We start from the raw sequence: 13642 nt of genomic DNA, 5'->3' as shown, positions 1-13642 counted from the left end.
AGAATTACTAACTACCTAGAACCAACCAAATAACATGAGAAAAACAAAATCCATTGGTCCGACGATAAGCATTTTTCATTAATGTCTCAAACATATAAAAAAAAAAATTTGCGGATATTTCACAAGGTGCAGCCGGTCTGGACAAGAACATGTATAGGGAACTTGCGCTGAAAATACCATCGCTAGAGAGTGTCCGGCTGCGTCCTCCTTGTCAAGCGGCAACTTATAATTAACTTGAGTGGTAAGGGCTGTCCTTTGAGCAAATGCCAATTTCGATGGGCTTCTATGAAGAGTCAAGTCCCATGTAGCTTGGGACGGGAACCAAGTTTCTGCAACCCGAGCATACTTCCTTCTGGAGACTGCATAAAGGCATGGAAATACCGTATACGCCTCTAAGCCACCTATGTTGCCACCAAGTGTCTGGTCAAAAGAAGGTAGAGTTGCTGTTTCCGATCTCCACCAGGACACCTAGACAAAAATCTTGAAGGGACACATAGAGCACTTAATTAATTAGAATTGTTTCTAGTCCTCAAGATATTAGCATTATTAAGATGCATATTTGTGCTGTAACTACTGAAACTGTGAATGAAACGTGGTGGAGTTTTGTTTTTCTGAAGGCCTCGTTGATGATTCAATTCCGAAGGATGCACTTCCTCCAAACACTGTCCCAAACATTTTGACAACCTGTGATAAAAAGGAACTTGCCAAAGTTGCTGTAACTGCACCACCTCAAGGGCTCTGCCTCATGTCTGTCAAATGCAACCAAGAAATCCTCCCGCTTCCACCAGATTTCTTCTCCTATTAGTTTTTGCAGGACTCATCAAGTACTGAATGAAAATATTCCATTTTACTAATGCGACTGCTACTTGTGTAGCACCAATTTATTAAATTGAACAGAAGAGACTTGGTTATGTTCTCTCTGGAGGTAACACATTGATTGTATACCAACCCAAATTCAGACCCTAAACCACACAGCTGAATTACAGGATGTTTCATTCATGCCATTTTTAAGAGATACATTGCATAAAATGATACAAATCAGAAAACTTGTGGTATACAGTATGCCTTTTATTGCAACACTTTATTCAAATTATGTTGAGCTTTTTCACAAGGTGTGATTCCCCTCACTGATCTGGCTCTTAGATGTGGGTTGAACTGAAAAAAGATGAATCATCAGGCGGCTAAGGTAGCAGAACGTCAAAATCACTAAGAGTCCACTCTGCCATCTCATCTTTGTCACTGATAAATATTTCTGTTCCGACATCAAAAGACGTCCATATTCTTCTAGCCGGTGGTGTTCCTGGGTCCTGGAAAAGATATAAAGGATGTGAACTAATGGAAAAGATTCCAGTTCAAAAGTCTTTCTTCAGCAATTAATTACATCAAGCAGCAAAATAGAATAATGGAGAATTTACAACTGATGAATGTATCATTCATGCAGTATGAATGCATGAATATGCTCAAGCACAAGTTGCAGATTGGAGAACACTTCTTCTAGCATGTATCATCAAGTCAGATTGATAACATAAGATTTCATGCCATTTCCAAGGAAATTTCATCTGATAACGTTCTGCGAAAGGAAAAAGGTTCACCTGATAAAAGTAGAGTCTTGCGGAGAGGCCACCAACATCCAACTCCCATGTCCTGGAGTCCCCAATCCAGCCTTCTCCTGGCTTCGAAGGATAACCATACGCTGCCCATGCTGTGTGGGGCAATATCTGAACCAATTCCTGTGCCTGAGGATTGCTGTAAGGATCACAGGTACTGAAAGGGTTCTCTAAGTACTTGGCATTTCCAGGGCCACAATAGTAGTGGTAAGCAGAGTATGGGAAGTTGGTTGTGTCAGTCCTGTGAATCTTGGTGTTGCTAGGAGTGATATGGAATGGTGGGCAGGCCTGCAAATTTGTGGGGCTGCACCATGCTGGTGTTTGTGGATTGATGATCATCTCACTGTATCTGGTTACGTCGGTAAGAACATCCCCATTACAGGGAGATCCGTCGTTCTTCCAACAACTCCCAATGTCCATCAGGTAAAATTGGCTTTTAGGCCCTCCTCCTTGCTTCACATCAAGTGTTAGCCGAACCTTGAAATTGGGCGACTCTGGAAGCTGAGACAGGACAGAGATGCATTTCAATTGTACAGCACTTAAAGGAAGAAGAAAAGCAATAAAAGGCATCTGTACTTTTTGGTTTTCGTTGCTGCATTTACATGGGTGATGATCACAGTCATTGTGTCAGTATGTTAAACATTGATTATTGGCAAAGCATATATGTAAACTAGTTGTCTCGGAGAACAGCACTACGTTGAAAAGAAACAGGAGAATGTGATGTTGAGGGCAAACCAGTCAGGGCGTGACACTTAGCACAGGCTTTGAGAAAAAAGAAAAAAAGAAAAATTGAAACTTGAATATTGGTTAAAGATTTTATACAGGCAGATGCATGCAAAATGGACAAAGGTACCGGGTTCGGTGCCTGCTATCTGCCCTGACTATGGATCTGGTTAAATTGGTACATCATGCCCCCCTCATGTACATGGCATGTGTGATAAAATGTGTGTGTGCAATCATGCCCTCGCATGCACCAAACCGTGCCTTTTCTAAAGCCTTCTTGATTAATTATAGGTGTAAGGTAAAAAACAACAATGCTGTTTATATTCCATTTTGACACTGAAAACGTAAGGAGCCTCTCTCTCTTTCTCTCGTTTATGCACAAACAAACACAAAGATGAAAATATGACATGAAATATTTCTTTTTTCAATTTTTAATATAGAACTGTACCTTGCATTTTATTTCTGTCAAAAAAACTGTACTTCAAAAAATTTCTTTCATGCAATAGACAGTTTTGTAAGCCTACAAAGAAAACTATTAATTGAGAGGGTGTTGTACAGTGCGTGTGTTCCGGGGTCCCGACTGAGCATCAGTCAGGACTGTACGGGCATGCTGTACACCCGCCTGCAGGACGTACATGGATGTATGGCGTACCCGTACACCCGACTGAGCACCACGCGGAGCTCAGTCGGGACCCAGAACACGCACGGTAGATACAGTGCGTGTTTGGGGGGGGGGCATATAACCTGCCCCCCAATTAAGGCTGTGTTTGGAAACTGGTAGCAGGAACAAAAGTTAATGCATTTGGTGCAAACTTGGTCAAACTACTTTGGTGCTGGAAGTTTGGAAAGTAGTAGCTGGTGTGGGAGTTTATGCATTTGGGATGTCCTCTTTGTATTTGCAGTAATGAATGGATTTTGATAACTACCACCCCAAGGGGTGGTGGCTGCCAGCAGCTGCCATTTTCCCAAATGCATAAACTCAAGAGGCACATCTGGAAGCGAGAAAGATGTAGGAAAAATGATGCAAAATGAAAAATTCCTACGGATTTTCAGACTCTTCCAAACGAGAGAGACTTTTTTGCTTAGAGTTTTTTCTAAAAAATACAATTTTTGATAGGAAACATTCCCCCGTTAGGGTGGAGGAATGTTTCCTACTAAGAGAATTTATTTTTACACTCCTCACCACCCATCTCACCACCACCATCACCATCCATCTCACTACCATCCCTGCTGGAGAACATGGAATCAATAATTTCGTGAGCTATAAGGATGCTCTCTTGAATGCTGAGACCCCTCAAAAAAGCTTGTTGGTTATTACTTCTGATCCGATCCAGGATGCCCCTCATTTATATCACCTTGTAAATGAAGTTGCAAAGTCCGTACGAAAGCTTGTTAGCTCCCTCAGCCTTGGGGATGAGTACAATATTTGTGCAGTTGATTCGCTTCAGAAGTTTACCGGTCCGGAAGAACTTCCTAACAGCTTTTGACACCTCCTTCCCAACGATATGCCAAAATCTTTGGTAAAAGAAACCCGGAACCTGTGCGGACCGGGCGCACTACTGCCTTCCATCTCAAAAACTGTGCTTTTGACCTCACACGCTACTCCATTTAATTAATTAGGTACCATTAATTAATTAACATTAATAATTGCATTTAAATAAATTTAACTTTAATTTCTAAAATATTGAAAATGCTAGGCATTACAATATTAGTGGTGTATTTGTCATTCTTTTGCAGGAAAAGGGAATTGAGCATCAAAAGACATGCCACCCTGAAAGGGAAGAGTTGCAGAGAAAGAAAACAGGCACATCTTGGAAACTAGTAGAGCATCACTTTGGGGGGAAGTGCACCTAGAGAATATTGGGCTGATGCAGTATGTATGGCGATATATTAAATCAACATATGCCTACAGGAACTTTTAAAAGTATAACTTCATTTTAGAAATTATATAGAACAGATCCAAATTATAAGATGAAAGTTTTTTGGTGTACTTGCTTTATACTGTTCCCCAGTAGATCCATGGATAAGAAATTTCAAGCTTCATAACAAAATGCAATATTTTCAGGCCCACCATAGAAAAACAAAAACAAAAAGGGGTTCTCAGTCTACTTACAATCTTGAGCATCCCTCTGGTCTCATAATGGTATCCCCCAGAAAGTCCACTTGTGGCATCTGCTCTGAGATACAGCATCAACCATGGGTACTTCTTGGATGTCTTCAGCCTATGACTAAATACCCAACTCCCAACCCCTACCTTTTTCTCCCAAACCACCTCATAAAATGAAATGCTGCCAAGCCCACCCCTCAAATCTGCATCCAACTCATAGCTACCATTGAAGCTCCCTCTCAAGTTCTCCTCATTTACAAAATGAGTCGGTTCTTGATAGAGAAGTGGTTGGTTCATGCAGCCTTCACCAAAGCAAGGGAACCTTGGAGTTTGCTTGAAAGGCCCAACTCTTTTCCCATTCTCGGGACACAATCCGGCCGTTGCATCCAAATTCCCACTCTTGAGCATCACCATCCAAAACTGCCATGGATTTGATGCGTCCGAAACTTCACATTTGGAGCCCAAGTATAGTTCCTTTTCCACTGCATACAAGTCTGCATTGTTCAGAGCTTCAGGTGTCACTCCCGGAAATGGTGTTCCAACCCCAAGTCTGTTCTCTTTTTCTGTCACCTTATGAACAATACATTCACCTACAAAACAAGAAACAAAGAAGGTGTTGGATTGGGAACAGTATTAATGATGAACTTTACTATGTTTCTTCAACACGAAGAAAACAATAGCCTTTCTTCCATTTCAAATGGGTTAATCAGTTCGTGGCCTTACTAGTGATGTCAAAGCAATCAGCAGCTCTAGGACTACCCATCTTTGGAGCCTCCTTTCCCACTTCATTGCAGAAGTTCCACGCTTCAAAGGCAACTCTGAGCCCATCCCTTGTCATTCCAGGGTCACCAACTGCTGATACATACTGCTGTGAAGCTGAAATCGTTGGCAAAAACAGGATTTCTAGGAGGAAAACAAGGATGAAGATCTGATTTTCCATAGATGTTTTCTAGGACTTGGCAAAAGATGTACCGCCAATCGGGACTTTATTCATTTACAATTTCAAAGCAGATGCGGATGACACATTTCAAGAAAACTCAGATTTGGTGCAAGTGGAGACCCAAAGTTCAGTTTGATATGGGAATATTTTTTTGTGGACCAGTGCCAACTCTGAAGAGGTTGAGTTTGGCATGTTCCCCTTTCTCTCCTTGTCAGTTATGTATTGGTCCAAAATTCATTAGCTGGCTGTTTATTCTACTTTTTCACCTTTACTGGTAGTCCCACATTGATATGCAGGAAAAGTAGTCTGTTTACTTAGTTTCAACAAGAAAAAAAAGTGAAAACTATTAGGTCATTGTATATCCATTATTTTAGTTCGTTGAGAGAGAGAGAGAGAGAGAGAGAGAGAGAGAGAGAGAGAGAGAGAGAGAGAGAGAGAGAGAGAGAGAGAGAGAGAGAGAGATCTGTTCTCCATCTCAAGTGGTTCGGTCAGCTTTTCAATCTCAAGTGGCCGGGCCTGATGGGTTCTCCATCTATAATTTTTTATGGTTATGGAAACAGGTGAAAGCCGATGTCTTTATGGTTTTAACCGATTTTTATCACAATGCAAACCTCCCTAAGAAAGCAGATCAAGTGATCTGTTAAATCAATTTTAGAAAAGTGATTTGGCATCCTCACCATCCACAATTTACAGGAGGACCATGAGGTCCTTGTGGGATGAAGCAATGGGCGGTGACAGATCACCTGATGGGTTCTCCTCCTTAAAAGTTTGCAGAATTGTTGTGTTGTCCATTCATTTGAAGCTTTGCATAACATTTCTGTCTCCCAAAAACTTCGTTTTTGCTAGGACTGGACGTCAACAAGGCATTTGATTATGTTTAGTGGTCACTCCTTATGCAGTCTTTGGAAAACATGGGTTTTGGTGTTCGATGGTACAAGTGGGTCAATGAGCTAGCTAGTTGAATCAGCATCAACGACAATTAGTATCAATGGTACGTTAGGTCATTTTTTTACTTGCATTGCGTGTTGCGACAGACGAGGGCGGAGCTTGAGCTAGGCTTGGCATGTACAAGCACAACTCGTCCCGCAAAAAAAAATGTACAGGCTCGTCTCGAGCCCGAGAGCTAGCCTAAGCTCAATTTGGGTTCAACAGGCACACACACACAGAGAGAGAGAGAGAGAGAGAGAGAGAGAGAGAGAGAGAGAGACCACCAGTGGTCTGTTGAGTCACTACTTTGTTTTTTTCTTCCTTCTCTTATCTTTCTTCTACTTGTTCTTGACCTTCCTCGTCCTTCTCTCCGAGTGAGAAGAGAGAGAGAGAGAGAGAGGTATATCGAGCTCAATAGGCTGATCAAGTTTGGCTTCTTTGCTTGGTTCAAACCTCAGAGCTAGTACAAACTTGGCTCATTTATGGCATGAGCTGAGCTCGCTCGACTCATTGTGCATCTCTAGCGGCAGGGCTGCCTGCTATTTCTTTTGTTATTTGATCCTCGTTTAGTCTTTGGAAAACATGGGTTTTGGTGTAAGATGGAAAACAAGGAGCTAGTTGAATTGGCATCAACAACAATTAGTATCAATGATGAGATCAGTCAGTTTTTGAATTGCATCGCGGGTTGCGGTAGGGCTGCATGTTATTCCCTTTGTTATTTGATGTTGTTGTAGAGGGTTTGGCGGCTTTGTTACGTCATGTTGCAAGTATTGGTTTTATCAACCCAGCCTCCTCTGGTTTTGATTTCACTCTTCTACAGATTGTTGAGAGAGGGTGTTGTGTGTTCTCCCCCGAAGACAAATTCGCGTATTCCGATGTGTACGGAAGAATATCTTGGGACCCACGATAATTCATATGCCAATGTTACCCATGATGATTTTATAATAAAATAACATATAAAAAGGTAGATATGCGTTTGACAAAAATGTCTTCCCATAAAATAGATATCCGTTTGACGAAAATGTCCTCTCGTAAATAGCTTTGTACATTCCCATTACTCTTATCATTGCCTGAGTCAGAGCCCATCAACTTCTTCAAGGGGACAATGCCTGAGCTGAAGTTTGTGAAGCATATTCTCAAGAGTGCACCATTGCTAGAGTCTTTAAGAATCAGCCCCAGTTTGAGGAAAATGGTGCAGTGGGCTGCCATTACTAATGAGCTTGTTTGCTTGGAGAGGATGTATCCTCATCTGCACATAGAATCACTTTGCAGCATGAAATGAACTTGATGATGAATTATATAGATGTTTTGGTGATCTCTTCTATAAAAATGAGAGTCTCTAAAAGATAGAGATGTGTTTGACGAAAATGTTCTCCCATAAATAGCTTTCCACACTCCTGCGAGTCCATGTTCTGGATCACCCTTTGACAACACACTCTCTAATATGATTTCTACTATAAATCGCTACTCTCTAATCTGATTTCTACTATAAATCGCTACTCTCTTATCTGATTTCTACTGTAAACCGCTACTCTTTGATGATTTTCACTGTAAAACACTACTCTCTGATCTGATTTTCACTGCAAATCGCTACTCTCTGTTCTGATTTTTACTGTAAATCACTACTCTCTGATCTGATCTCTACTGTAAATCACTACTCTCTGATATGATTTCTACTGTAAATCGTCAATCTCTGATATGATTTCTACTGTAAATCGCTACTCTCTGATATGATTTCTACTGTAAATCGCTACTATCTGATCTGATCTTTGTTTTAAATCACTGCTCTTTGTCTACTCAGTTCGACGTTGCCACCATTATCTTTTATGTAAATCGCTATTCTCTGTCTACTTAGTTTGATGCTTGCACCCTGGTATCATTGTGAAAAATAGAAAAAATATTGATTCATTTGGTAGTTCAACTATTTCTCATGAGAAAACGACGATAAATGGTGCTCTGACAGTAATAGACGATGACAAAGGGTGCTCCGACGACAGCAGTCGATGACAAAGGGTACTCCGATGACAACAAACGATGACAAAGGGTGCGTTGTCAAAGGGAGTTCCTATTACAACAGATGATGCATTGTCAAAGGGTGATTCAGAACGTTTAGGGAGAAATATTGCGAAGAGCTCCTGTTACAGCAGAGGAGTTTACTGCTTAGGGAAAAAACAGAACGTTTGGACTTTAAAGAGTTAAGATCATCCACTATTTTCTGGATGAGAGATATTTTTGTCCTTTTCTAGAATCATCGTTTCATGACAAAAATGATAAGAAAAAGTACGTAAGTCTTTGCAACTGCATCATACTCCGATGCTAACTGATGTCAACACAGACGTGGATACAAGCCCCACGTGCATACATACATGGCACTCATTCGAACCTCCGAAGAGTGTTCCCGGAGGGGGGGGGGGGCATATAACCTGCTTCAGATTGTTGATGACTTTGTTATCTTTGTTCAGGCCTCCATTGATCTGATGATGCAAATCCTTTGTGTCCTAAAGGTTTTAGGGATGATCTCAAGCTTGTGTATTAACGAGCGCAAAAGCAAGTTGGTCTTTAATGCTGACCCAGTCGCCACTAAGATGGGAAAGCGTTTGATCTCATATTTGGGCTATCCACTCGTTAGTTGTTAGGTTCGTGCACCCATTGAACGTCAGTTTTAGATAAAAATCTACTTTTGTTTGCAATCTTGATGAGCAAAGTATCTCTCCCAGGCATGTAGGCTCACACTTATCAAAGCAATTCTTCCAGCTATCCCTTATTACTTTATATCAGTTTTCAAGATGCCATTGAAAAGCCTTCACACTTTCTTTTGGGGTCGCGGGAATGAACGTTCTAACTTAGCACTAGTTGCCTGGTGTTGGGTTCCGTATATGTAGATCTTGATTCGGGCTGGTAGGGTTGTGCATGTTGTGATGAAGTGTAGGATGCGCGAAATGCATATGCAAAAAAATGCCAAGATGACTATGATCTTCTTGCACCCAGGCCTAGATCATGGTGCCCTCAAAAGATTTGCACGATGATCCAGCTTTACAAGAGTGACCTGAACAAAAGAAAGTGTAAAATAGGCTAAAAAGGGGTTTCGTCTAGCACTTTGGCTACTGTTACAAGTATTCAAAACTTCAGGTCGCAACCCTACTTATAACAGAGGCTGAATTTGATCACGCAGGACCTTATGCAATATGAAACCAATGCTGAAAATTTCAATCAAAACACGCACGTAGAAATATGGGTTCCTTTATAAAAGTGAACCCCTGATCCTCCTGTTGCGCGACTGTGTTGCGCACAGGCTGTGTGCCGACTGTGCACTGGCCTGCACGTTCACCATCCTTGCACATCGAACGTGTTGAGTTGTAAAGATTCTTTTGAAACGATCCTGGTCCTGTGGGTTTACCTCAGCCCAATAGGATCTCACCGCACGCCTCACTGCTACGGCTGTGCACCTGGTTTTGTTTTTGCAGGGACCGAGAACCTCCCTTCAGCCGGTAGGACGACCATTGTTCTTCAAGAAGATCAAGATTCTTCCTATCTTGTCATCTCCAACTTGTGCATGTCAAAATAAGATGGAATTGGCTTGTGAGAAATCGATCCCCTTCAAGAATTGTGCAAGAAACCTCTAGCATCGGATATTCGGTTGGTGCCCAAATGATAAAAGTGCCACCAATTTGCTATGCAAATGGTTGCAAAGTATCCACGTATGGCTGAATTCCTTGGTGCCGACCCACCTTGGTGCGCCATGCCGGAATTCCTCTGTGGTTCGTCGAATGTGCGAATGATACACTTGGCCTCAAGCCAAGTGAACTCATCCAATCTCGCCGGATCCTCAAGATCGACAAGATGGCCCAAGGATCTTGAGCTCACCAAGAATCCCACAACTTGAATTTACTCAAGCCAAAGAGGAAAATTCCTCACAACTCATAAGTTGTCATTCAATTGAGAAAATTTGAAAAAAAAAATCACAAGAAGATTTTGCTCTCTCCACACCCCTTGGCTTATAAAGGCCTACTAAGGGTGGTTTGGTACAAAACCGTAGACTCAAGTGGTTTGAGCAACCCACTAGTGGAAAATAAACCTCCCCAACTGTTTGTTACCTGCTTGATAGTTTGGCTGAAGCTTCAAGGCATCTCTGGTTCACTCCTTGAAAAAAAATGATGGTTGAAGTGGCCTTATCACTTGGCGCTGCTGCACGTGTGTGTTGCATCCGTGTGCGACATGCATGGCGCTGCACTGCACATGTGGGTTGCAAGGCGATCTTTCCCCTCCCTTTGAATAATGGAGCCTTGTTGTCTAAATGGTGGTGGGCTATATGTCGCAATGAGGGTAACCTATCACCATATTTTAGATCGAAATATGCTTTACTGTATGATTGGACACTACGCTAGGGTGAGGCAATCTTCCTCAGGGCTTGAGGCTCAATGGTTCAAAATATGGCCCCAATTCAAATCTAGCTTGGTACTTTTAAACGTTGACAACGTTGTTTGTGGGTGGGCCCACTCCACTTCAAGTGAGTTTTTGGTGGCCGCTTTTTGCCTTGTGTTTGAAAAAGTGGGGGTCCATCCTTTCCCTGAAAAATGTGTGTGGGCCAATGGACGGTATCCTAGGTCAAGGTTCTTATCTTGGTTGGTGGTCATGGACGGTGTGTTGACCCACATAAATCTGTGTAGGTGTGGCTTCCACTTGGTTAGAAAATCTATCATAAATCCCAAACATTAACTCGATACAAAACTCTCAAAATCCTAGACATTAACTCAAGACACTTACATAAATCCCAGACGTTAGAAATTTACCCGAAAAATAAAAATTTTAACCAAAGGCACTTACATATGTTACATGCATAAAAGCAAAATCCCAAATATTAACTCATTACATAACAAGATTTTTTTTTTTGTAACACAAACTAATTTATGATCATAGTACAGTCTTATCCAATTTTGTCTCTTAAAAAAAAAGTTATAAATCATCTAGAAAGAAATAGATGTCGGGTTGTTTTTACTTTGGGTGACATGATATGCAAGGTTTAAACTCACAAAATTCGATAAAAATCTTGAAACACATTGTTTTTGTTATTTGACAGAACATGTTTCATAAAATTTGATATTCTAGATTGACTTTCATGAATTTTTGTTTTCAAACCATGAGAATTAGACTGCTCAAATTTTAACTGTGTTCTTTCATATCTAGACTAACACACCTTACGATTTTAGCCACTGAGTATTCTAAGAGATATGATTTTTATAAAATATTTTGTCTATGTAGACTCACTGTCAGGACAAAATTTTTATGTCGACTTACAGATGACATATCTCTCAATCCGCAATCATTCGAGTCTAGAATTTGATCTGGAACTCCTTCGATATTTATGTAACATCACCACAAATTTTTAGGATTTATGGGTTTATATTTTGGTATAAATAAATATATCTTTGTGGTTTGTCATATCAAAATACCATAGAACAAAATATAAATTTTCATTAATCAACAAAGAAACTTCAAGATTTCAAAAAAGAACTTCAAGAAAATCATTCAACAATTTTTAATTCATCAAGAACACATCAAATCCATTCCTACAAATATTTAACATGATGTAAATACAAAAATTTAACACAACATAAATACAACACCCAAAATCAACTGTTTTTTCAAAAGAAAACAAGTTTTTTTATGCTACGAATAAAAAACTTTTTTACGAAAGAAATTAATAAAATTATTCTAACCTAAATCTTCTGTACACAATCCACAAAAACAAAGTTCAATGCTTGATTGGCCTATGCTGAATCCTATATATGCTGAACAACGTAAAAATCTTGTACCTTAATGTAGTTTTGTTCGGTTAAAACACATGAAAATGAGGCTCAAACCATAACATAGCTCTCCTGAGACACCTTCGAAATGAGAAAGACATTGTAAATCATTTTCTTAACATATGTGGTTGTTGTCCATAACCAAGGTATAGACCTCACATTAGACCTAATACAAAAAAATAAACCAAACCACTAATATGATCAGCTAATACGATCAATCACCAGAAAAAAATTGCAAATACGAAAACTTACCTAGGCAATGATGACCTCCACAAAGGTTGGCCGATACTCCCCTCTCTCTCTCTCTCCCAATGTTGGTCTCTCTTTCTCTCTAAAAAATATGAATAAGAAAAGGTGAGGAGACTCAACCTCTTAAATAGAAGAGGTTAGGGTTTCTTCTTCCTATTTAAACTTCTAGATGACACTCCTCCCGAAGGGTTTCCAAAAAAAAAATGTTACTTCCTAATCTCTTAACCTTTTATCTCTTGTCACTAGTTTCCTTTTAAAATTTAGATTTCTCAAGTGGCCTCATACTTGGACTATGGATCATGTCCATTAGTTCCGTGATCTAACATAAGATCCACTCCTAATATCTAATGTATTATACTAACCTCTTTATTAAATAAATAATGATTACTTATAATGAGCCTACACCTATGAATATTTCAAAATAAAAGCATTCACATAAAAATCTTATTATTCAAGAAAAAATTCATTAATTAATTTTTTGGGGTTTTAAAAAATGCTTAGTATTACACCCTCCCTGCTCTTCCACATTCTATGGTTGCTATTATATGGCCGGAGATGGATACACCGATTAGATACTTTATGGGCCAATATGTGTAAGAGGCATAACAAGAGTTATGGCTTGGGACCACCCTGCGATAGGATTCTTTGCATGACTTTATTGATTTGGAAAAGAATACCAATCTCGGCTGGTTAATTTATTCCCATTTTGTCGATGGAAAGGCTCAAATTATTAGCTTATTAGCAGTTATTTCTATAGATAAGCAAATTTTGCAACTAAATGTCGACCTAATTATTCATTAAAGCTTGGAATTAGAATTTAAGCTTTATGCAATGGAATACTTGTAGAGGTTTAGTGATCTTGAGCATTAAGTCATGCACTTACTTTGTAAAAAGGGTGTTGTCGGTATATTAATCGGCTTTTCTTCGAGCGTACATGCCCCATTGTTTTTCCATTTCTCTATGTAAGCACCATTTACTACGACTGACCCCTTATTCAAGTGAGAAGGTTGTGATGGATACAAGTGATGAAGGATCTAAAGTTGTGTTTGAATGGTGGGATGCAGTTGGCCACGAGGACGAGCACATCCCACCATTGGTGGGCCCAATGCCCCCCATCAAACATGGGAGTTCTGTCAAAGCAGGACGCATTTGTAACTTGAATCCCAGTTTGGCGAGGTGCACTGCATTCTGGATCCGTCCATAAGGGCCCATCATTCAAATAGTCTCTAAAAGATAACTTGTAACTCAAAACTTCAATGTACCACAGGCCCGCTAACACGGTTAG

The 13642-nt window shown here is 40.2% G+C and overlaps 1 protein-coding gene across 1 annotated transcript; it reads right to left on the bottom strand.

The window, feature by feature from the left end:
- Positions 1-973: 973 nt before the first annotated feature.
- LOC149839507 (uncharacterized) lies at positions 974-5488 on the bottom strand. Its single transcript, XM_090002582.1, has 4 exons — positions 5161-5488; positions 4444-5027; positions 1593-2108; positions 974-1307 (listed from the first exon to the last, which is right to left on the bottom strand). Exons 1-4 carry the CDS (start codon positions 5375-5377, stop codon positions 1182-1184), a joined length of 1443 nt encoding a protein of 480 aa, XP_089858708.1. The 5' UTR covers positions 5378-5488; the 3' UTR covers positions 974-1181.
- Positions 5489-13642: the final 8154 nt, after the last annotated feature.

Source organism: Nuphar pumila, chromosome 4 (assembly GCF_984573655.1).
Source record: "Nuphar pumila chromosome 4, dmNupPumi1.hap1.1, whole genome shotgun sequence".
NCBI lineage: Eukaryota > Viridiplantae > Streptophyta > Magnoliopsida > Nymphaeales > Nymphaeaceae > Nuphar > Nuphar pumila.
Note: the sequence above shows the minus strand (reverse complement) of the source record. Positions and strands in the feature narration are given on the sequence as shown.